The following is a 23,420-nucleotide window of genomic DNA, read 5'->3' as shown; positions in this document are numbered from 1 at the left end:
ATTAAATTTAGCTTTCAATAATCTAAATGAGCTCCAATATGGAAACTCCAAGGTTTTTCTTTGTTGTTGTTAATGTACTGTGTGAAATTATTTTTTGTTTTCATTCTTTTTATCCCCTTTTGTTTATGCGCTGTTGTCACCATATTTGATTTTGCTACCCCATGTCTTGCATATACGTTTATCTGATTTGGGGAAGGGAAGGGGAACAACAAAATGGTGAGACAAAGGACAAAAGGTGAACCAATGCAATAGCAATACTCACAAGACACTGTGTCGGAAATGAACTTTACAACTTGGGGGTGGGAGTGGAAGGGAGGAAAAGTGGGAGAAAAATGAGGGATGGCGTAACAATGTTTGACAAGAAATGAACTCATTACCTTACTCATATAACGGTAACCCTTCTATACATCACCTTGACAAAATTAAATTTAAAAAAATAAATAAATTTAGCTTTCAAGAGACAAATGTCTTTGTTTTGTATTCTGTTTGTGTTTTTGTAGTTCCAAACTCAATGTTGAGAATTTATATACTCAGAAAATCTGCTGAAGTAGGTGGGTGAATAGAAGACTGAGCCAAGGATAAGAGGAGAGAGAAAAATATATGAGGGGGGGATTATAAAAAGGATCTCTTAATTGCTTAAGAAAATGCATAAAATTAGCATTTCAATATCATCTACTTTGCCAGCTTTAAACTAGACAGAGAATAAATGCCCTGAACACTCCAGCTGCTAGTGAGAAAATGAAAAGGGATAAAGACTATTCCTAGAAAATACAAAAGATAATTTCATTTTTACTGGTTCAATGGTTACCACAAAACAAACTTAAGATATACACTGCTGATTATGACTTTGTGCAAGTGAGTGGTTTCTGAGATGGCAAAAATACTAAGATTAGGAAAGCTAGCTTCACTGAACTTCCAGGGGAGTATAATAAAACCTTGCAGGAGTAACATCTTTGTATCTCCCAAACATATTGTTTCCATCAGAGTCTGTAAATTGTATTTGCTTATAATCAAATTGTAAGTGTATAGTTTTATGTAGGAATGATAACAATAGATTACAATTTCTTAAAATTTAATTTGAGGAGATGGTTAATTTAACATTATCGAAACTCTACACAGAAAGTCTCTTTCTTCACTTTAGAAAAGAACATGAAAAGATTTTTTTAAAAATCTCCAAGAAAAAATGGAAAAAACATACTATCACTATTCCCCCTTATTTAGTCAGCTTGAGGCTTGACGTTATCCAGGTAAAAGTTGGTAAGCAATGTAACGTGGCTTGAATAAGAACAAAGAAAACATGAAGTGAGTAGTGAGAGAGCCCAAGCCCCAGGTGCTCAGTGTGGAGGTTTGCCATGTTGCACTTGGAGCACGACCTTCTAACTCTATAGAATAAGGCCAGTCAACAAATATTTCTACATCGCCCATCAAATGTTTGTTGAAAGACACGGCTGTTCGCAAGAAAAGCCATATTTGTAATATTCTAGGAAGTGTGCCTGAGACAGACAAGTGCCGGATCACTCTCTGTTCAATATGGTACAAGCGGAACAAAGAGAATAGAGAGAAGTTAGGGAAGGGATAGTAAGGTAAAAACCAAGGAGGAGACAACAATGCTTGATAAGAAATGTCCTCATTACCTTGCTCATGTAACTGTAACCCCTCCTCTGTACAGTATTCTCACAATAAAAAAATTATTTAAAAAAAAAGAAGTTAAAAAAGAGTGAGAGAAAGCCCAGCCTACTATAGGTCCCAACACACATACAGGAACACTTTTGGGAATTTGTATGCCCTGAGAGGAAACAAAAGTAGCAAAGGGCACTGAACATGGGTCTCTTTCCTGCCCTAATGCCAGCTCCCTTCCTCTGCACTTTGACTCCCAGTTCAAACGGTGTGTTCTGAAATCAACTACTTCATTTGTAAATTGATCATACTTTTAAAAATCCTTCCAAAGAGAAAACTATTACACAACTATACGTTTTTAGTAGAATGCAAATTAGCATACAGTATCCTTTAGTTTAAATAGCCTAATAGGTACATATTTTTATTGGTTATTGGAATAGCTTTAGAATAACATACCCTAGATTTTTCTAAGTATTGAATAACATGGACCAGAGTAATGACTGTTAGTATTAATCAAACAAATCAAATTGTGACACCATGAAAAAACATCCAGGGGATTTCCTTTATGCTTCCGAGCAGTTCTAGCCTCCAGCATAGACTTAGTCATTTATTATTTGGGGTGTGTAAAAGTAAATAATGGAAAAGTAGGCTTTTGTTGGCTTCCATCAAGATTGGGGGAAGATAAACTACAACCACAATTAGAAAGAATCCAGATGATTAAAAAGGCTTCTAAAACAGCTCACCCTCTGAAAGTTATCAACAAAGTCTTTAAGAACTTATCAAGGAAAAAATAAGGTTTCAATTAGACAGTTTTTTTTTAATTGGTTAGCTGAAATTTCTAACTCAGAATAGCACTTTCCACTTAATATGGTTCTCATCTCCTTCCTAAGGATTTCTTACACTTCATCTTCATTCAGCTAATGCCTGTGTCCACATTGTACACTGTGTTCAGAGCTGTTGTATGCTCAGTTATAGGTTGCAATGCCCTTCAAAGCTTATAGAGATAGTCTATAAGAGAAATAGGTGCTCTGTCTCCAGCTGCTCCTGGCTAGTCATGTTTTAAGCTGGTCTTGCTGGAGGCCCAGGCTTCCGGCCAGATGGCCAGTCTGCTGATATTTCCTGCAGCTGTTGGGTTTCAGCTGACTTGGTTTAATGCTTCACTCCTCATCCAAAGGCTGCTTTGTCCTCATCACCCACCTGGAACAGTTACTTCAGAGGAAGAAAATTCTCAAAAAACTCTAGCATCCAGATCATACCTCAAAAGTAGAGAACATTGCTTTTGTTTTTACCATGTCATGATCAAGTTACAGTAAAGATTGTAAACATTGTGAATTTTTTTTAATTTAAAAGATACAGAGACTTTTATGGGAATATTCTTATACTTTATATATGTTATGGAATATTTTGTTTTATATTTTAATCTCTATTATTTATTTATGTTTAGTTATGCTATTTTATTTTATTTAATTGAATGAAAATTGTTTCTCATTGCTGTGAGTGCTAGTTTGTTATAATTGTACTTGTATGATAAATATTTACACTGTAATTCTGTATAGGATATCATTAATTCTTACTGTATGAAAAATTGTAGAAAAGATAATGAACTCTCAGGCATTTGTCCCTAGTATCAGTGGCTCCACATCAGCCACCATCTTGGTGTTCCTGGTCTACCACAGATGACTGATTGAAAGCCTGAGCCTATAAGTTCTGACGAATGTATCTTCCTCCCTTGTCTTGATTCAAAGGCTTCCCATCAAAATTAACTGTCAAATGACATAAGCTCTTAAAAGCCCTGTCTTCCTTTTTTAAAAAACTTATTTTATGCTGGATACCTGTGGCTCATGCCTATAAATCTAGCTACTCAGGAAGCTGAGATCTGAGAATCATGGTTCAAAGCCAGCCAGAGCAGGAGAAGTCTGTGAGACTCTTATCTCCAATAAACCACTCAGAAAACCAGAAGTGGCACTGTGGCTCAAGTGGTAAAGCATTTGTCTTGAGCTGAAGAGCTGAGGGACAGCGCCCAGGCCCAGAGTTCAGGCCTCATGACCACCAAAAAAAACCAAACAAACTGATTTTTATTATGTTTAAGTGCTTGTACAAAGGAGTTGCCATTTAATAAAGCAGTTGATGAATATAACAAATCTTGATCAATGTTACTCCTTTCAATATTCATACCCATCCCTCCAACCCCCCCGCTTCCTTCATTCTTCTTAATTTTGTAGGATATACATTGAATGTTTTCCTACATTCTCTCTGCTCCCTCCCCAGCTTCTTCTCTTTATTTGTTTTGCCCTGACTTCTTATCAATCTATTTTGATCAGCTAACCTAGTCAAAAGCTATGTTAATATGAAAAACAGCAGGAAAAATGTCAATATATCGTAATGGCCTTCCACACCTTTTAGAGTGTGCATATAATTAGTATTATTTCAGGTAGTTTCAATGGGTTTACAAGGGTAGTCACTTCAGGTGGTAGTTGTTTGTGGACATTCCAATTAATCCATACATGTGGTCCAGGCTTGAAAACATTTCTTTGTTTGGCCTGCAAGTTTTCACCATTGAACTAGATATAACACAGATCTTACCTCTACAGAAATATCTCCAGTTCTGCCACGATGGGGAATTTCATATGCCTCCATTTGTTGTTTTGTGAGCCGTACAACCTTTTCAGCAAGTTCTCTCCAGCCTTTTCCAAGTTTGACTGCTGAGGTCAGAATAACAGCCTCCTGGATTAGATGTGCCACTAACCCTTGGCAATCCATCTTTAGCAGACCCTGAGACAGCAATTATACATCATCATGAAAAGCAAGTCACTTTGACTTTTCATTTAGTATTCCAGAAATTGTAGGTCTTTCTTTTCTCTACCATATAATTGGATTTTTTTCAAACTCAAAATATTGGCTCAATTTTAGGCAAATTTAACAAGCCAAAGATGGTAGCCATAACTAAATCAGAAATAGGGAAGATATAGGACAAACTCAATGGTTAATTATGGATTTTAGGTTAACCAACTAATATTTGTCAACTAGTATGTGTTTTGATATCTTTCATTGTAAAAGGAGAAAGGTGAACTGCACACTTCAAAATTACTCTGACGTTGTAACAGGTGATAATCTATGAGTCTAGTAGTGATCATTCATGCACAAAAAATAATGTCTTCCCTTACTGAAAGACTAACAAATGGTGTGTGTGCGTGTGTGTGTGTGTGTGTGTGTGTGTGTGTGTGTGTGTATGTGAAGAATGAGAACACTAGTAATGGTACACATTATTTTATGCTTCACTACAATGTGATTTAAAATTTCCTAGGATATATGCAAATTGAATAAAAATATGACAGACACACCTTCAATTGAACAAAAGTATTGGTATTTATAAATTTTAAAACAACTACCTATGTTCCTTACCACTAATGTAATTGTGTTCTATATAAGGGTTTTTAAAATAAGACCATCTCCTGCAATGCGAAATAGAAAGCCATCAGAGTCTTTCTTCTTTCATTCAGCCCCTGGACTTTGTCACTCACCCTGCATGGTCAAATAAGTCTAGTAGCTTCTGTTTTGTCTTGGATATATTTCAGATGTAATTAGGTCCGTCTGTACTTATCTGTTCAAATTAGGAAATAAATCTGATACTGGCACTTAGATGTGCAACCTACAAGTATGACACATTAAGTAAAAACAAGTGATGAAGACAACTATTGAAGTCTTTAGATTACTTATTGCCCATGAGATATAAAATTAGAAGGATTACATATGGTTTTTATATAGAGTTTACAAGATTCCCACTTTTATACTGGGAGTTATGGCCCCAGCAGGCCCTGAAGCATTATTAAATGGTTTTACCACTATGTAGAGTGGTATCTTCCTTTAGGGTTTCAAAATCAGCATTTGGAATCATAAAACCTGAGTTTAAAATCCATATCCCCAAAATATAGAACTTCATATGCATAACTCACTATCTCTACTTAATTATTTTTAACTCTCCTAATTCTTTGAAATGAAATGAAGTTTAAACCAGAAACAGAAAGGCATCACAGAGTATAAAAAAATTATACTTTTATGCATATAAAGTTTCAAGAGGCAACTCTATATACCATACTCAATTGTCTTTCTATCAGGTAGACAGGCCTAAAACTCTCACACGGAACTCCTACAGCTCCCTGAGGATGAGTGTAAGTTTGGGGCACCCATTGGGACCTGATTTCCATCAGCATTGTCTAATTCGCTACTGAAGCCAAAAAGTTGAAATCTGATCAGGCTTAAACTTTCAGATCATTAGGCAATGTAACTTTCTCTCCAGCCACCAAGAGAACAAAGAATACAGTTCCAATATCAATGTTTTATGGATACATGCTGCAAATGAACTACTGAAAATGAATTTTCAGCTTGTACCAAGTAGAGTAGCTTATAGCATTCAGTAGCCACAAGACCAGATTAAGTGGAAAAAATAGCATACCAAAAGCTCACCAAAAGGATATTGGGCTTTTTAAGTTTAATTCCTTTTGGTGTCATTGTGAGTTATAATAAACTTTGAAAACAATTAAATGTTTTTATGTATTTATATCTTTAATATGTAAATTATTGTTAATGTCACAGATCAAATTGATTCTCCTGTTTTTCTTTCTGTTTGTACCTGATTAAAAGTTTCTCCCTCTACAAGGATACAGGTTGACCCACAGTAACAATGAGATGTATAAGACACTATGTTGAAAATGAACTTTACAACTTTGGGGTCGGGGGAGGTAGAAAGGGAAGGGATGGTAGGGAAAAAACAAAGGAGGGGATAACAATGCTCGATAGGAAATGTACTCATTACCTTATTCATGTACTATATATGTATATATATACAGTATCTTAACTATATATATATATATATATATATATATATATATATAAACCTTCCTTCTCTATATCATCTTGTATCATCTCTTTTATCTCCTACAGGGCATAGATTTTCAGATAGAATACTACCATACATTCAAAACTTTTTATTCAACACACACACAAAAGCGTACATAAACATACAAATTCATTTCAAGAAAGTATCTGCTACCAGCCAGAAAATTACAGTTATTATTTAAACTTTAACACTCTAATGATTATTATATATATGATAATGATATTTTAATAACACAATGAATTTCTACTTTTATAAAGACAAAATAATTCTTTATGATTTTCCACTAAGCTGTCCACTGAGATGAACAATGCTCAATAGGAAATGTACTCATGATCTTACTCATGTAACTGTAACCCCTCTATACAGTACCTTTACAATAAAAATATTTTTAAAAGAATATTAAATTCCAAACAAGGCATATTAATAATATGTTAGACGAACGTGAAGCTAAATAAAATGTGGACCTCCAAGGATGACAAAGCTACTTTTAAGTTTTTCTCTTATCTAATTATATGGAAGTTCTCTGATGTTTTAAGAGCTATCTAAACATTTACAAAAGGAAGAGAAAATGTCTCTTAAGTTTTAAGCCCAGAACACATAGAATCTTTCATCTTTGCCTCTTTAAAAGTAATCTTTGAGGACCTCTTTTCTGAGCAAATAAAAATTGAATCTCAAATCTGAGAATCCAATTGCATGATATTGTAGGAAAAATTCTAGACTCTCTGTAAAATGTCTTAAACATTTTTGAAACTTCTACTTAAAAAATTCTTTTCTGGCTGCAATGCTTGGTAAGAAATGTACGCATTATCCTGCCCATGTTATTGTAACCCCTCTGAACAGTATGTTCCCAAATAAAATAAAATAAAATTTAAAAAAATCTTTTCTCCTATGTTTGGTTATAAATATTTTAAAGCTAATAATGTTTCTTGTGGTAAGCCCAGGGTCATGGCTCAGGTGGCAGGCAGCTCAGATGCCTAGCAAGCATACATCCCTGGGTTCAATCCCTAGTACCGCAAGCAAATAAAATCATAATCATAATCATCAGTGTAATGTGTGCTTTATCATAAATAAATGATAATAGCCAAGAAATACTCACCACAATAAGTTCATAAAGAAACTTCCTCGTATTTCTATTTTCGTGGCAATCTTCCTTTAACTTCTTCACAACAAAAGAAACCTTTTCTGATTCTTTTTCAGTTTGTATTCCATCAAAATCTTGCAGAGCCAAATGTGAGTAACCCAGCACCTCAGCTAAAACTTTCCAATCATGGACCTTTTCTGACACCAGCGTCAATACAACTGAGTATATATACGTCAGTTTTTTAAAGGGCAGGGCAATCTGTTCAAGAAGGTTCCTTGTGGTACACTCCGTATCAGACGTACCCATAACTTGCTCCTTTAAGATTATCTTGACATTTTTGCAATGCACAAGGCCAACCTTACCCCTGAGGACGCCCACATACCACTCTTTTACTTTGGAGTGTCCAATGGCTTTTACCTTCCCTTCTCCCAGGAGAGCTATTGTGTCCCCTTTAAAATATTCGAGCAAGTATTCTATCTTGCTTTGTCTCAGCACAGTCTTCAGGGTTACACCGTAGTTCGTAAAGTTCACTTTTTTATTCTGAAATGTGGGGTATTTCACAAGCACTGCTGGTGGTAGAGGAGAAGACTTGGCTTCTTTTCGTTTCTGCAAAGGATCTGGCAGATTTGAGAGCCTTTTCAGATTTGGCGCTGGGTCAGGTGAAGTGATAAAGAACTGTGAAATTGGCCTACCATTGGGAGGCGCCACCTGAACTCGGAAGACGAACAAGTGCATGTCTTTGTGATCAACCAAAGAAAATAAAACTTGTCGGTGAATTATGTCCCCTGCTTCCAACTGCTTTTGTTTAATCTCTTCCTTTTCTCCTTCTACCTTTACTTCAAAATCAGGATCACATGAGAAAACAGAAATGTTCAGATCCTGGGGCTTGTCAAGTGAAAAGGAATGCTTTCCCCAGAGCTGAAACACAACTGGAGATGTATTTTTTCCACCTTTACTGATATCCGAGACTGTAAGTTTGCATGGCATATAGCTGTGTCCACAAACTGTGAAAACAGCCGTGAAACTGGGGTGGATGTATTTCGGTCCATAAATGCCAATCGAGGTGGTTTTGTGGATATAATCCCAAATGGTGGCAGCCGGTGGCCGAATGGCTTTAGCCTGGGCAGCTATCCCTATGTACATCACCTGACTCAAGTCAATTAACTTGACTTGGATAGTGTCTTCATATATATAGCAGTTGTTTAACACTTTGAAAGGGCCCTCTTTGTGCCGACTGTGTAAACACACTATTTCTGTCATGACTTGGCTGAAAGGATCCTTTCTCACTTCAGCCCCAATTTTCATCTCCAGCAAAATAGCTTCCATTGTATTAAGGTTGCTTAACATGATTTCCAACAGAGGGCTGACAGTGCATGAAAGATGATGGTTAAGTATTTGTGGAGGATCTAGGAAAGCTCTTAGAGAGACCTCCTGGAATTCTCCCACAGCCACATGGCCTTGGGGCACGTGAACAGTGATATCGGATTCAGGTAACTGTACAGAGCCTCCTTGGTGGTTTAATTTACAAACGCTGATGGTCTCTGCAACTTGAGTCTGAGCCCAGCCAGGACTCTGGTGAATTGTATTCAAATCCAGGCAGGAGCGGGCCAGCTGGCGTTGACTTAACCAGGCCATTTTATAAGCTTCTCGATCATTCTGCAGCCATTCTAAGTCCTGAGCTAGGATCTGGTCAGAGTTATGCGTACTCTGACAAGCACGGGCCGTGTCATCTAAAATGTGCAGCAGTTCTGAGACACTTTTCGATCTTACTGATTTCCTGAAGGAAGACTGCCTGAGCAACTGATGCACATCGAGTTCATCACCCGAAGAATCGAAAGAATTTCCCGTTTCTATTTCTCTTAAAAACAGAAAAGGATCTTCCTTCAGAATGGAAATGGTATTTCTCTTCTGGGTGTTTCTTAGCTGAGTTATGTCGTCCAAAAATGGGTTAGAAGCGGACAGTTCGTTCCAGAATGGATTGGGAGCTTTGGAGGTATCAGGAACTGGAAGAGCAGGAGCATCTGGCCAGTTGTGGCATTCTTGTCATGTAAACAAAAACAAAGTGAAACACAAGTAAAGAGGCACTCGGAGTTACAACCAAGATCAAGCTCAGAAGTCCAAACATGGCTTTTTGCTTGACTTTTTGATCTCGTCTATTATCTAATACAAAACTATAATTAGGTCTCATTTGAAAATAAGGAAAAGAAAATTTTGACTATATTTATCTTTAGTCACTAGGATATATATATATATGTGTGTGTATGCATATAGCAATGCATCTATATATAAACATATTAATAGATAGGCAATATGTTGCAATATAATCAATATAATGTTTTAACACACTGCCTTAGACTACCATGTATGTATGTATGCATTATGTCATGTTTCATTTTGTTCACAAAGGCAAACATTTGAACTGATTCAATTATTCTGAATTTTCTAAACACAAATTAGTCGTTGCCATTATATCTAGCATTTCAATTTAATGCTTTTCTTTTCAGATAGGATCCAAAATTAAATAGCAACATCAAATGCATCTATAAAATACCTAAATTAATTGCTTAATTTAATGGTCATTGTTAATTCCTTATTTTCTGGCAACTTTGCATTGAAAAATTTTAATATATTACCATATATTATTAATATAATATAATATTATTCAAGTGTTGTAAATATGTCAGGTGATGAGTACATTCCTTTTTTTTTTTTTGGACAATGTCATCTCATTTCATATGTCAGGTAATGAGTACATTTCTTTTTTTGGACAATGTCATCTCTTCACTTTCCCCCAGTGTCCCCCTCCCATACCTGCCCATAAGTTACATAGTAATTTTCCATATAGTATATATTGAATCACACTTCCTCCTTCCTGTCTGTGTCCCTCCTTTCCCCACCTCAAACAAATCCCAAAAGCCAACGAAAACTACCACCACCACCTACAACACAACAAAAACCCATGCTTCCCTTTCCTAGATTTCCTTTCCATAAATTGTATTTTAGCTGTTCAGAGAAGTTATGCCTTTGGATTTCTCACCTGATGGTATCCTCCTTTAGTCTGTTTGTATGTAAATGCTTATAGTCCTATAAAAAGTATCATGCCTAATTATCTTCTAGATCTAGCTTCCATGTATGAAAGAAAACATACACCCTTTGTCTTCTGAACTTGGCTTACTTCACTTAGCATGATTTATTCTAGGTCCATGCACTGATACATTTTTCAGTATATTTTTATACATACTAAGTAGCTGTTAAAGGGGTGATAACCTTAATAACATTGAAGTATGTGTGTGTGTGTGCATGTGTGTGTGCGTGTGTGTGTGTGTGTGTGTGTGTGTGTGTGTGTGTGTGAAAAAGAACATTGATATAACAGACCACCATTGGATTTCCTCCTGGCAGGAATTCACTGGGCCTTTCATGACTTTGTATTGACCCAATATGTCTTATCACAAGCACTAGACATTGATAATTACTTTGTAAAGTGAGCATTTAAGGACTTTGTAACACATTAAAACATTTGCATTTCTAGTATAAGAATTCCTCTATATCTTATAATATTGAAGCCATTTTTTGATGTGTTAAGAATGACTCATATTTGGTCATTTCACAGAAAATGTCACTAATGACCCTGGGGACTTGGTGAGTCTCTACTGCTTTAGAGAAAATAAAAGCAAGAATGAGCAACCAAATTAACAGAGGTTCTCTAAAAAAAAAAATTGATTCTAGAGCACCATCACACTGTTTTCTTCAATATGTATAGAATTTTTACTTGATTTAAAGAATTCTAAATGTTGCACATTAAAAATTAGAAGATGTATTTTATATAATATAGGAAAATTTCTCTTATTTATCCTTCTGTCTAGTTTCTCTCCTAACATTTTGTTTTTCTTTGAGGATCAGTTCAATGGTTTTCTGTTCTATGAAAAACAATTAGGTCCTCCAACCTCCAGAGATCTCTTTACCCCAAAATTCACTATATTTAAAGCATACTGAAACTTTATTTGTCAGTCCCAGGGTTTGAACTCAGAGTCTTCCACTTGCTAGACAGAAGCTGTCCTAATTAAACAATGCCACCAACCTCTTTTAATTTTAGTTGTTTTTTGTTTTTCTGGTTTTTTTTAAATTTTATTTTATTTGTGAACATACTGTACAGAGGGGTTACAATTACATGGGCAGGATAATGCGTACATTTCTTACCAAGCATTGCACCCTCCTCCTTTGGTTTACCCTTCACATCCCTTCCCAGCCTCCCAGTCAGTCGTGGGTCTTGAACTCTGGGCCTGGGCGCTGTCCCTCAGCTCTTTAGCTCAAGGCGAGCACTCTACCACTTGTACCACAGCACCACTTTCAATTTTCTGAGCGGTGTATTGGAGGTAAGAGTCTCATGGACTTTCCTGCCCAGGCTGTCTTTGAACCGTGATCCTCAGATCTCAGCCTCCTGAGTAGCTCCACGGGAGCCCCGCTCGGGAATCATATTTATGCCACAATTCTCCTATTTAGCTTTCTCATGTGCCAGGCACATACCACTTTGATTTTATTTATTAAGGCTTGGAATGGCCTTTTAAAAAATCCTCCTGATTTCCACCTCCCAAGTTGTTAGGATTACATATGTGTGCTATCACACAAGGTTCTATAAGTTTACTTATTAATGACTGTTTGCTTCTTTACAATATTTACTGTATTCCAATAATGTGGATTTTTTTAACCTATTTTCCACAATACTGAATTCCGTGACACATATGTCTATGATAATGGTGGGATCTCATAATTTTTTTTAAAAACTCGTACATATTTTTTAATGTTAGAAAAATGTTACTATAGTTATACTATTAGGTATACTGTTAGCTATATTAATAAATATACTGTACCTGTAATATTGCAAGTTTTTGAAAGTTTTCGGGCTTCCATATCAACCAAATTTCCTTCAGATCTGCTTCGTGTAATTCCTACTGACCAAAAGTGATTTTTTTCATTGATTAACATTTTCCACCTACAAAACAAATGGAGAAGTTTTGTTGTTGTTTTTTTTCTAAACACACATACACAAGTTGGAAGATAAAACAAATACAAAATGGCCACATATTTAAATTAAAAACCACAGGTAAAAAGAATCTGCATAAGTCTTTTCTGGTGAAGGAAAATGTGGACTAGATATTCTAGGATATATATTAGCATTATAATGTAAAAAATGTTCTCAGATTCTGGATTTGTGCCAACAAGTAAACTAAAATGCATTATTGCTCCTGTAAAAAATAATTCCTAAAAATCTCAAAGACAATAAAGGAGAATAGTAAGTTGAAATCTCAATAAATAGAAGATAGTCTCTGTTTGATGATAAACTACTAAATATCACAAATCTACCAGTTATCACACACATCCATATCTAATACAACTCCAGAAGTATCATATATGCATAGTACTTTTATGTATGTGTTTGTAACTTCCTATTTATTTATTTATGCTGGTATTGAGCATAATAATTGCTCAGCAAGCAAGCTGGAGTTCTACCACTTGGCTCAGGACTCTAGCTTGCTTCTTATTACTTATTATAGATACAGAGTCTTCTAGCTTGCTTCTTATTACTTATTATAGATACAGAGTCTCATGGACTTTTCTGGCTCTGAACCGTGATCCTCTAGGTCTTAGCATTATAGGCATGAGCCACTGGTGCTGACTATAACTTCTTAAAAAATTAAAAAATATATTTAGTTTTAATTGATATATCAAATTGTTATATTGATCATATATATCATGTTGTAGTTTTAAATACTTATGGCATGGTATTTGTAAATACTTAAACTAAATTTAATAAGAAAAGCAAGTGGCAAATATTCATGATATCCCAGAAAAGACCATCAGCACATGTTATGGATATGTTCTATACAAGACAGTGTAAAATTGGAATTATAATAGAACAAGTACACAGAACTGAGACCCCAGAAGCAGATGCACAGTTATGAAAACTTATATTTGGACAAGGTAGTCATGACCTAGCTGTGTACAAGTGTTGAATTATTCACTAAATCATTATGGTACCATTGGTTGGCCATGATTACAATAATATTATTAGTTACCACCCAAATCTATACACACAAAAAAATCAACTACCAGAGATTTAAAGGCATATAAGTGAATGAAAGTTTCACAATTTAAAATGAGAATCTGAGCAATTATCCTCAGATCTTATGAAAATAAAAGAAATTCTTAAGCAAGACACACATGAAATTCAAACCACTGAAAATTTTAAGTGAGAATATATATACCAAAATGCAACATTTATAAAATGTAATTAGAAAAATTTATTTCTAGTGCATGTGAGTGATTATATATATATATATATATATATATATATATATATACATATATAAAATACTCCTCAAAATAAGAATGTGGCAACATTCCTGAAGAGATGGTCTAGGCAAACATTTCTAAAGAAAAAGGTGAGCACAAATGATCCTCACTCTATTAAAATATCCTGAGTCCCATTGGTAAATTCATGAAATGAAATCCCATAAAAACCAAAATCACACAAAACACAATTACTGATGCAAAACATTTAAAGTCCAGTGACACCAATGGACCAACTAAGCATGTAACACAAGGAAAGTCATACATAGTCTTAGTGGAAGAATTTTAGACAAAACCAATTGGAATTCCATTTAGTGTTATCTGGGAAAGATGGCCACAATTAGATCTCAGCAATTCTAACTCCAGCATGTGTTCTAGAAAAATCTTACATAGGAGTATGACAAGAGAAATTTACATGAATGTTCATTATATTATATTAACCAAAAACTAGAATCAAACTTTCCTTGCCCATATAATTGGATAAATATGTTTGTTGTGCTAACTTGAGCAGAAACACCTAAGCAAAAGAGTGAGGCCTGAGTTTGAGCATTACTCCTGGTGCATGTGTGTGTGTGTGCTCACGTACACGTGCATGCTCGCGCGCGCGCGCACACACACACATACACAGAGTCACAATCCAGTGAAATATAAGTATAAGGTAAGTCTTCATAGAAACCAGGATTTCTGTCTTAGGCAACTATGATCCTTCAGGATCATAATATCTGAGCAGAGAAGTCACACTGGTCATTGCTATAGCTGTCTGTGATTACCAGTCACCAGAGTGGTTCCCACTTTCCCCCATAGCAGCTGTTGTTCTAAACTGGTACCAGAATCATCTGTATTTAGTGAAATGTAACCTCAAGGCCACCTGATGTTTCCTATCCAGAAGGTCTGGAATTAGGTCTAAGAATTTTTATTTTTAACCAAGTTGCTAAATAATGCTGATGGTACATGTTGAGAAGTACATTCTGAAATCCATTTCACTGACCAACTAGTTTAAATGGCTCATCATCCCAGTATCCCCCAACAAATCCTCCTCTAGTGTCACCAAACACACACACACACACACACACACACACACACACACACACATACACCTCTCACAAGCACACTTCACACATACCTTTCATAATCCTATATCCTATTTCTAGACACTATTTTTCTATTTACAAAGGAGAAGTGCTATGGGGAGAGAAGTTCTCAAGTGTTGGGACAGAAGGACAAGGATACTGACCTACAGAGGGCAGTGTGTGTTCACTTGGTGGCGGCAGAGAACGGTGGCCTTTGATCATTTCGCTGGATTTTCTTCCAATTATACTCAATAATAATTTGGATAGCTCCAAAATAGGACTCCAAAAAAGAAAAAAGAACTTTGCCTATCGAAGCATGAGTCAGTCTTTTTAGAATGAATACATGGAAAGAAGATAGCTTACTATCATTTAATTGGGGATATAGACTTTCTTTTTTTTATTGTATTTTATTTTATTTGTGAACATACTGTACAGAGGGGTTACAATTACATGGGCAGGATAATGCGTACATTTCTTACCAAGCATTGCACCCTCCTCCTTTGGTTTACCCTTCACATCCCTTCCCAGCCTCCCCCTTCCCCCCCAGGGATATAGACTTTCATGTGAGCTGTCTACTTATTCTGATTATGCACATAGTTCGTTTATTTTTTTTAAAGAACCAATGAATACAGTTGAATCCTTATTTTACTTTTTAAACTGAACCTTAAGCAATTGGCAGAATTTATGAAATATACAATTTACCAAGCTTCTCCAAATATTTTTCTTTTTCTTTTCTATATAACAAAGAAAGTATAGTGTTTGGAAAGAGTAGCCAGATAAACAATAGCTTAACATTATTTTTTACCCAGGTGCTGGTGGCTCAGGCTTATAATCCTAGCTACTCAGAAGGCTGAGGTCTAAGGATCATGGTTTGAAGCAAGCCCAAGGCATGGAAGTCTTATTTCCAGTTAACCTCAAAAAGCCAGAAATGGAAGAGGTAACTTTGAGGAAAAAAATCTCAGGGAGAGTGCCAGGCCCTGAGTCCAAACTCTATGCCTGGCATGTGTACACACACACACACACACACACACACACACACACACACACACACACACACACACACACACACACACACACACACACACACACACACACACACACACACACACACACACACACACACACATCCTGGCATTAGGGATGGAACTTAGAATCTTTCCCAGACTTGGAAAAGATCTACCACTCAGCCTCTTTAAAGAGTTTGTGTTACTCTTTCTATTGTGAAAATCACGACCCTTAACCACCAGCTGGCTGAAGGATTTTACTCAATTCATCTTTGAGTATCAGACCTCCATTGTTTCTATAAATCTGATTATATTAGCTCTTCCCATGATGTCTACTGTATTTAACTCTCAAACTATGTTATATTAAGATATTTCTTTGTCAGCTACAACTTTTGTAAATGGCAACAAATACAAAAATGTAAAGAGCGTAATTGATGGACCAATACACTTTCCCATCACTCCCAAGTACCAAAATCTAGGCAAATATCATACCACTTTGCAAATACAATTGGTCAAGCCTAAGAGAATCATCATAAGCAATGATATTAAACTAAGATAATACTGTATGTTACTATGGTAACTGTAGGCTTATTGCTTATTACTCCCAAGGACACCTTCTGTCTTATGAGTAATTGTCTCTGCTTGGTAACATATACCCTAACATCAGTTATTAAGTAGTATGAGAGATTCTTACCTCTGATTGTTCTGATCAGATATTTTAAGAACCTAACAGGCTGAGGGGACAAATTTTGGCTGTCACTTTTCCCTGAGGAACATGACTTCAGATGACTTTCTGTGGAAGGCAGCAGGGAGCCTAGTGAGTTGGGAAGTATTAGTAGTGTTCTGTGATGCCTCTAAGGCTGGTAATTCATGACATTACATCAATACATCATCCTTTTAATATTGCCATGTCAAAATGTCTATCATTTGGTTATATTTTATTACCATTCCAGCCCTGGCAGGGCTGAAGTTCAGGAAAATTATAATAATTGTGAAACAAAACATCATATTAGTGAGACACACAGATCAGGAATAAAGAAATACTAGGTCATAATCTGAGCTCTGTTTAGCCTAGTGATGCAGCCATGGAAAACCTCCAGAAACATTAATCTTAAAGGAAAAGGATAAAGGACTCTGAACATATTTTAAAAATAAAAAATCTCAAGCTTAGGAAAAAAAAACAATAAAATACAATGATCACAAAAAAAACATTAACTTTTGAGAGCTTGCTGCACTCCTGGTACCAGGCATGATAACTCTCACTATCTTGGAAGCTTCTAAATATAAGAGTATAAAAATACTAAGCAGCAGAGCCAATGCGTAAATTTCAGGATACTGGATCCTAGAACACACAATTGCATGCTTTACTATGCTACCTTTCTATGATCAGATATGCTCTTCCAAAGGAAGTAAAATGTGAGACAATGCCCCAGCACGTTGCTACAGAACTGCTTCAGTTCTGATCCCAAAGATTCCTTGATTTTAGGTTCCTGTAAATACAGAAATGTCATAGAGGAAGGTCATAGTGGCAGCCAGGAAACAGAGAGACCTAGAAGAAGGGCTCATGACAACATGTACATTAAAGACATGCCTTCACTGACCTACCACCTCCAGCTATATCCTACCTACTTTCTAATAGGGCATTTAGCTATGAACTAATCAAAGGATTAATCCATTGGTGACGTTAGAACTCTCATGATCCCATAATCACCTCTCAAAAACCCATCTGCTGGCAATGAAGCCTTTAACACATGAGCCTCATGAGAAACACTTCATATTCAAACCAGTAAGGACCTAATATTTTCTTTGTGCCAGCCTGGTTCAAAGATTGAGAACCTTTATCCTTCAGACCCAGAGAAAGGGCTAAAATTATGGGAGGCCTTGACAAAGGAGGAAACATTTTACAGAGTAAAAAACAAAACTGTGAAGAAGTAATTTAAGTTGCCTGAGTTTCAAACTCAGCATGGACAGGTTTAGGAATCCCACTGTCCTGCTTTACTCTAACTCCATAAGAAAGGAGGAGGGGGTGAAAAGAACTCTACCCAATTCCATGAACACTACAGGTTAAAATGAGTCTTTTAAATTATATAATGGTAAAAAGCAATAACAGCAGTTTCAAATTCAAAGCAAAATGACAAAAAGATTTAACCAAAAAAAAAATACCCTCCCCCCAAATGATTTAACCTAGCATTCAATGAGAATAAACTACAAGGGGCTTCAGCTCTACACTCCCTGACCATTACAGCTCCCACCACACAAGGGTTCTTTGGATACCCTACCTGCTACAGCATTGGTAAGGTCACTCTGCTTGTTTTCATTTTACCTCACAGAGTAATTTGACTTTCCCTCACTAAGCAGAGCCATATATCATCACTTGTAAAAACAGAAGGTTGGGAGATGTAGCTAAGTGCTAAAGCACCTAAATACCGTAAACAAGGGCCCAGGTATGACCCATACCACCACACCACACCACACCACACACATACACACACCACCACCACCACCACCACCACCAGACCCTTCCTTGGTTTAGAATTTCAGAATACTTAAGAAGTCACATAACACAAGTTTAAACAAATAAGTGTATGTTATTCTTTAGTCAGAAGTTCAAAAACAAATGGATACATTAGAGATGACATTTACAGGAAGTTAGTAGGAAGATCAAAACAAAAATAATTTCACTAACATTATGCTGCAAGTTCCAGTATACTGACTATCAATGAACCACAAAAGTCTAAAAATAACTACAAGAAAATAAGCTTCTTTGTGACCATGTGTTACACAAACCACTTAGCAGGAGCACAGCAGTAGCAGGAATTCCTCAGTCCCAAGCCTTATGACAAGTTCCATGTAGTAAATTTCTTTTGAGGAACTCTCTTGATGTGGGTGGCTATCATCTCATACAATGGTAATTCTATGAAACCAGATGGAAGTTTTAGGTCCAGCTGAGCAGCTATTTGCCCTACTAACCTACATAAATTCTAAATAGGAACACATTTTAGGTGATTCCCCAAAGGAGGGACAAGATCACCTGGTCCAGTAAAAACTCCTAGCTGTACTAACTTAAAAGATTCTAAAACTCTCTTGAAGACCCAGACAATCAGTTAAGTAACAGATGGAAGTCAGGTTCTCTTGTGCAAATGAAGACCAGGAATTAAAAGGCCTGAGCAGAGACTATTTGACTTTTGTGTATTGTGCTGTGATATTAAAGGCTTTGAGTAAGACTTTCAGTAACTTTGTTGAGGAAAGCACATTAATGAATTTGTCATCAAATCTCCAGTGTCTTCCTTAAAATATTTCAAGTAATGAGTCTGTCAGCATTGACTTTAAGTAATCATTGGTCCTAGCCAACTCTCACAGATATAGCATCAGTAAAAAAAAAAACACACACACACATTCCTGTGGATGGAATAAGTATAATTGTAACTTGAATTGTCAGATAGGACTTTGGTTGAATAATTTTTAATTGGTTTTTACCTCAGCCTTCTATGCAAGAGAAGTTTTCTCCATTGTGTTTTTGCCTGCCTGCCTTCCTTCTTTCCTTCCTTCCTTCCTTCCTTCCTTCCTTCCTTCCTTCCTTCCTTCCTGCCTGCCTGCCTGCCTGCCTGCCTGCCTGCCTGCCTGCCTTCCTGCCTTCCTGCCTTCCTGCCTTCCTGCCTTCCTGCCTTTCTCTTTTTCTCTCTTTCTTTTCCTTTTTTCTTCTTCCTCCTCTTCCTCTTCCTCCTCCTCCTCCTCTTTTTCCTCCTCCTCCTCTTTCTCTTTCTCTTCCTCTGCCTCCCCCTTTCCCTCCCTCAATTCCCCCCCCCCTCCTCCAATACAGACTGGAACTTGAACTCAAGGCCTCACACTCTGGCTTGGTTCTTTCTGCTGAAGGTAGTGTTCTACCACTTGAGCCATATACCTACTTCCATTTTTTTTTTACTGGTTATTTGGAGATTGAAAGTCTCATGGATTATTCTGCCTGACTGGCTTCAAATGACAACCTTCAGATACCAGCCTCCTGAGTAGCTAGCAATACAGGCTTCTGCCACCAGCTCCTGGCAGAAGGGTAGGACTGAAGGCAGATTCCAGTATGGCTAAGGAAGCTGAGCCTGCAAGGCTTCCACTTTCCAAGAAACTGAGCCTGTCTATACTTGCTTTTTTTTTTTTTTTTTTTTTTTACAGTGAAAGCAGGGGTTATACTGTGGGGGAGGAACATACAAAGAAACAAAGAAATAACCTATAGTTGCGTTAGAAACAAATGCATGAAAGAAAAAAACATTTAAAATACATATCTTAGGGTTTATTTTCTAACATCATCTTATCTGATCTTTTCTGCTTGACTCATACATATACTAGATATTGCAAATAAGGGACTTCATGGGACCTATGTGTCTTTGGGCTTGGCTTACTTCACTGAATATAATTTTTTCCAAGTCTTTCCATTTCCTAACAAATGGGGCAATGTCATTCTTTCTGATGGAGGCATAGAATTCCATTGTGTATATATACCACATTTTCTTGATCCATTCATCTACTGAGGGGCATCTGAGTTGGTTCCAGATCTTAGCTATGGTAAATAATGCTGCAATAAACTTAGTTGTGCTGGGAGCTTTAGTGTGGTCTTGTTTGTAAACATTTGGGTAAATGCCCAAAAGTGGGATTGCTGGGTCATAGGGGAGCTCTATGTGGAGTCTTTTGAGGAATCTCCATACTACTTTCCAAAGTGGTTGAACAAGTTTACACTCCCACCAACAATGAAGTAAGGTTCCCTTCTGTCCACATCCCCTCCAGCATCTGTTGTTATTAGAGTTCTTGATTTTTGCCATTCTAACTGGGGTGAGGTGGTATCTCAATGTTGTTTTGATTTGTATTTCTTTTATGGCTAGGGAAGTTGAGCATTTCTTCATGTGTCTATTGGCCATCCTTCTTTCTTCTTCAGAGAAGTTTCTCTTTAAGCCATTAGCCCACTTATTTATTGGGCAGTTGTTTCTTTTAGGATTTGTTGTTGGGGGATTTAATTTTTTGAGTTCCAAGTATATTTTAGATATGAGACCCTTGTCCATTGTATGGCTAGTGAAGATCTTCTCCCAATCCGTGGGCTTTCTATTGATCTTGCTAGCTATGTCCTTTGTCATGCAGAAGCTCTGTAACTTCATGCAATCCCACTTGTCAAACTTTTCTTTGATTTGTTGTGTTTCCGGGTCTCTATTAAGAAAATTTCGGCCTGAGCCAAGGAGACCTAGGGTTTCTCCTATTCCATCTTGCAATGTTTTCAGTGTCTGCTTTGACTTCGAGGTCTTTGATCCATTTGGAGTTGATTCTGGTGCAGGGTGATATATAAGGATAAGGATCTAGCTTTAGTTTTCTACAAGTTAACCAATTTTGCCAGCACCATTTACTGAAGAGGCTATCTTTCTTCCATTCTATTTTTTTAGCTCCCTTATCAACGATTAGATGGCTATAGGTCTGTAGGTTCATTTCTGGGTTTTCAATTCTATACTTGCTTTTGTGACAGAATTCACTCTGTAAAACTCCACTCCTTCAAGTAATTCTTGATATTAAGTCATGAGTTCTCCCTGATTGTCCCTGACTGATCTATCGTCTTTCTCTTTTGTATTCTTTCTTATATATAAACACATTTGGATTAAGAACAATGGCTTTGGATTTAGAATTCTCTTGTTTCTGACCTTTCAGTATAAATTTGGGAAAGTTAGTAAATACTTTGAGGACTCGGTTTCTCACTCATAAAATATGAGATGGAGTCATTATTCATTTATAATAACGCCAAAGTCCTCATCAAGCTGCAGTAAGGGTCAAAGGAAATACTATATAAAAGATGTCATATGAGATGATTCTCCCTCTCTTCCTCTTTTATTTCCCTGTAGATTATCCCAAGGCAAAATTTAGAAATGGCTTCAACCTACTCAGATCTAGCTCTTTTCCTTGCTCAGATGACTCAAGCCCAAGCCTCATTCACTCATTGCCCAAAGAGTAAAATTAATTGCCAACTAGCTGTACCTTGGAATCCCAACAACCTCTCCTTCAACCTCACAGACAACTTCGCCACCCATCCACAACTCCTGCCCGAAAGGATTCCTGCGCTAAGGACAACGGAGACACTGGGATAACCTGCTGGGGAAAGTATCTTGTCTTCAAAATAAAACGGGTGAATTTTCAAAGCAACACTTAGAAATGAATTCACTAATTGGAGCATTGTTGCTCCAATCAGTGACGAGAGGATACACTACATAGTTCAATATATTCCTGCAATAAGCATATGAATATGAATAATACAAAAGATTTTTATTTTTATTAAAGATTAAATACTATGAACCTCCAATGGCCACCAAGAACTGCTTAAAATAATCATTATCTACAGTATCATTTTTTTAACCACATCTGTGCAAGTTCCAGGGGTTCTGAACAAGAAAGAAGAGATAATGCTGGAAAAGGCACTTAAAGAATATTGGAAAAGAGGCAAGCTAAGGTGTAGTGATGCCCAGTAGTAGAGCTCTTGCCTAGCTATGCAAGGTCCTAAGTATGATCCCTAGCACCACAACAGAATAAACACTATGTAAGTATAATTGTTATTTTAGTTGTTTAATCTTTATCTTGGAAGATAAAGATTAGTATATTTTATTTTTTATTTTAATTTTATGGTCAAGGCAAAGGAGAGAGGTTACAGTTATATCAGTAAGGTAGTGAGTACATTTCTTGTCAAACTCGTTACTCCCTCCCTCATTTTTCTCCCTCTTTCCATCCCTCATCCCCCTCAAGTTGTACAGATCATTTCCATCATAGTGTCTTGTGACTATCAGTGTTGCATTGGTTCCCCCTTGTGCTTTGTCTCACCTTCTCTAATTCAGATAAACATATACACAATACCCAGGACACCAAAATCAAATACAAGGGAGAAACCATAGTGAGGAAAACACGAAAGAAAAAAGAAATCATATAAAAGAACAACAACAAAGAAAAAACTATTGTGTCAATATCTTAGAGTTCATTTCGGTTAGCATCATCCTAGATGGTCATATGTAGATAGATACTGAGCTCTTCTGCTCATCTGCTAAGATTGTCCTAGACTTTCTAATTAGATTTTAACAGACTTCCTGTAGTAAAATTTAATGACTTTTAGCTTACACTTGCTCCACTGTTGTTGAACAGAATTTATTGAAAGTCCCAATATTCTTTATTCAGATAACATTCTGTGTGAATTCACTGTTAAACCGCCTATGCATATATATGTATATACATATTTGAACTACTTATTTTCATGTTTGAATTAATAATAGGCAAATAGGCAAATAATTAAACTCAATATATTTTGTTCCTCCCTCAGCTCTGAAGTTCTAAAATGTAAATTAAAGACAACAGAAAAGAAAAGCACAAAGCAGAATTAGAATTGCCCATCCCTGCCT

At 36.5% G+C, this 23,420-nt stretch overlaps 1 protein-coding gene across 7 annotated transcripts in view; it reads right to left on the bottom strand.

Annotated features, from left to right (window-relative positions):
* The window catches only part of Macc1 (MET transcriptional regulator MACC1), a 76,888-nt gene that overhangs the window by 18,738 nt on the left and 34,730 nt on the right, over positions 1-23,420 (bottom strand). For 3 of the 7 annotated variants that reach the window (XM_069996130.1, XM_069996131.1, XM_069996132.1), the window contains 4 exons: positions 17,394-17,507; positions 12,464-12,585; positions 7,611-9,634; positions 4,201-4,389 (listed from right to left, as the gene is read on the bottom strand). In XM_069996130.1, the coding sequence (XP_069852231.1) occupies positions 4,201-4,389; positions 7,611-9,634; positions 12,464-12,578 (2,328 nt within the window). In that variant the 5' untranslated portion in view covers positions 12,579-12,585; positions 17,394-17,507. Of the gene's footprint in view, positions 1-4,200; positions 4,390-7,610; positions 9,635-12,463; positions 12,586-15,177; positions 15,514-16,711; positions 16,753-17,393; positions 17,508-23,420 lie in introns of those variants that run through there. The other 4 variants (XM_069996128.1, XM_069996129.1, XM_069996134.1 and 1 more) reach the window with 3 other exon arrangements.

The sequence above is a fragment of the Dipodomys merriami genome, unplaced genomic scaffold, assembly GCF_024711535.1.
Source record: "Dipodomys merriami isolate MVZ:Mamm:240054 unplaced genomic scaffold, mDipMer1.0.p SCAF_5, whole genome shotgun sequence".
NCBI classification, from domain to species: Eukaryota; Metazoa; Chordata; class Mammalia; order Rodentia; family Heteromyidae; genus Dipodomys; species Dipodomys merriami.
Note: the sequence above shows the minus strand (reverse complement) of the source record. Positions and strands in the feature narration are given on the sequence as shown.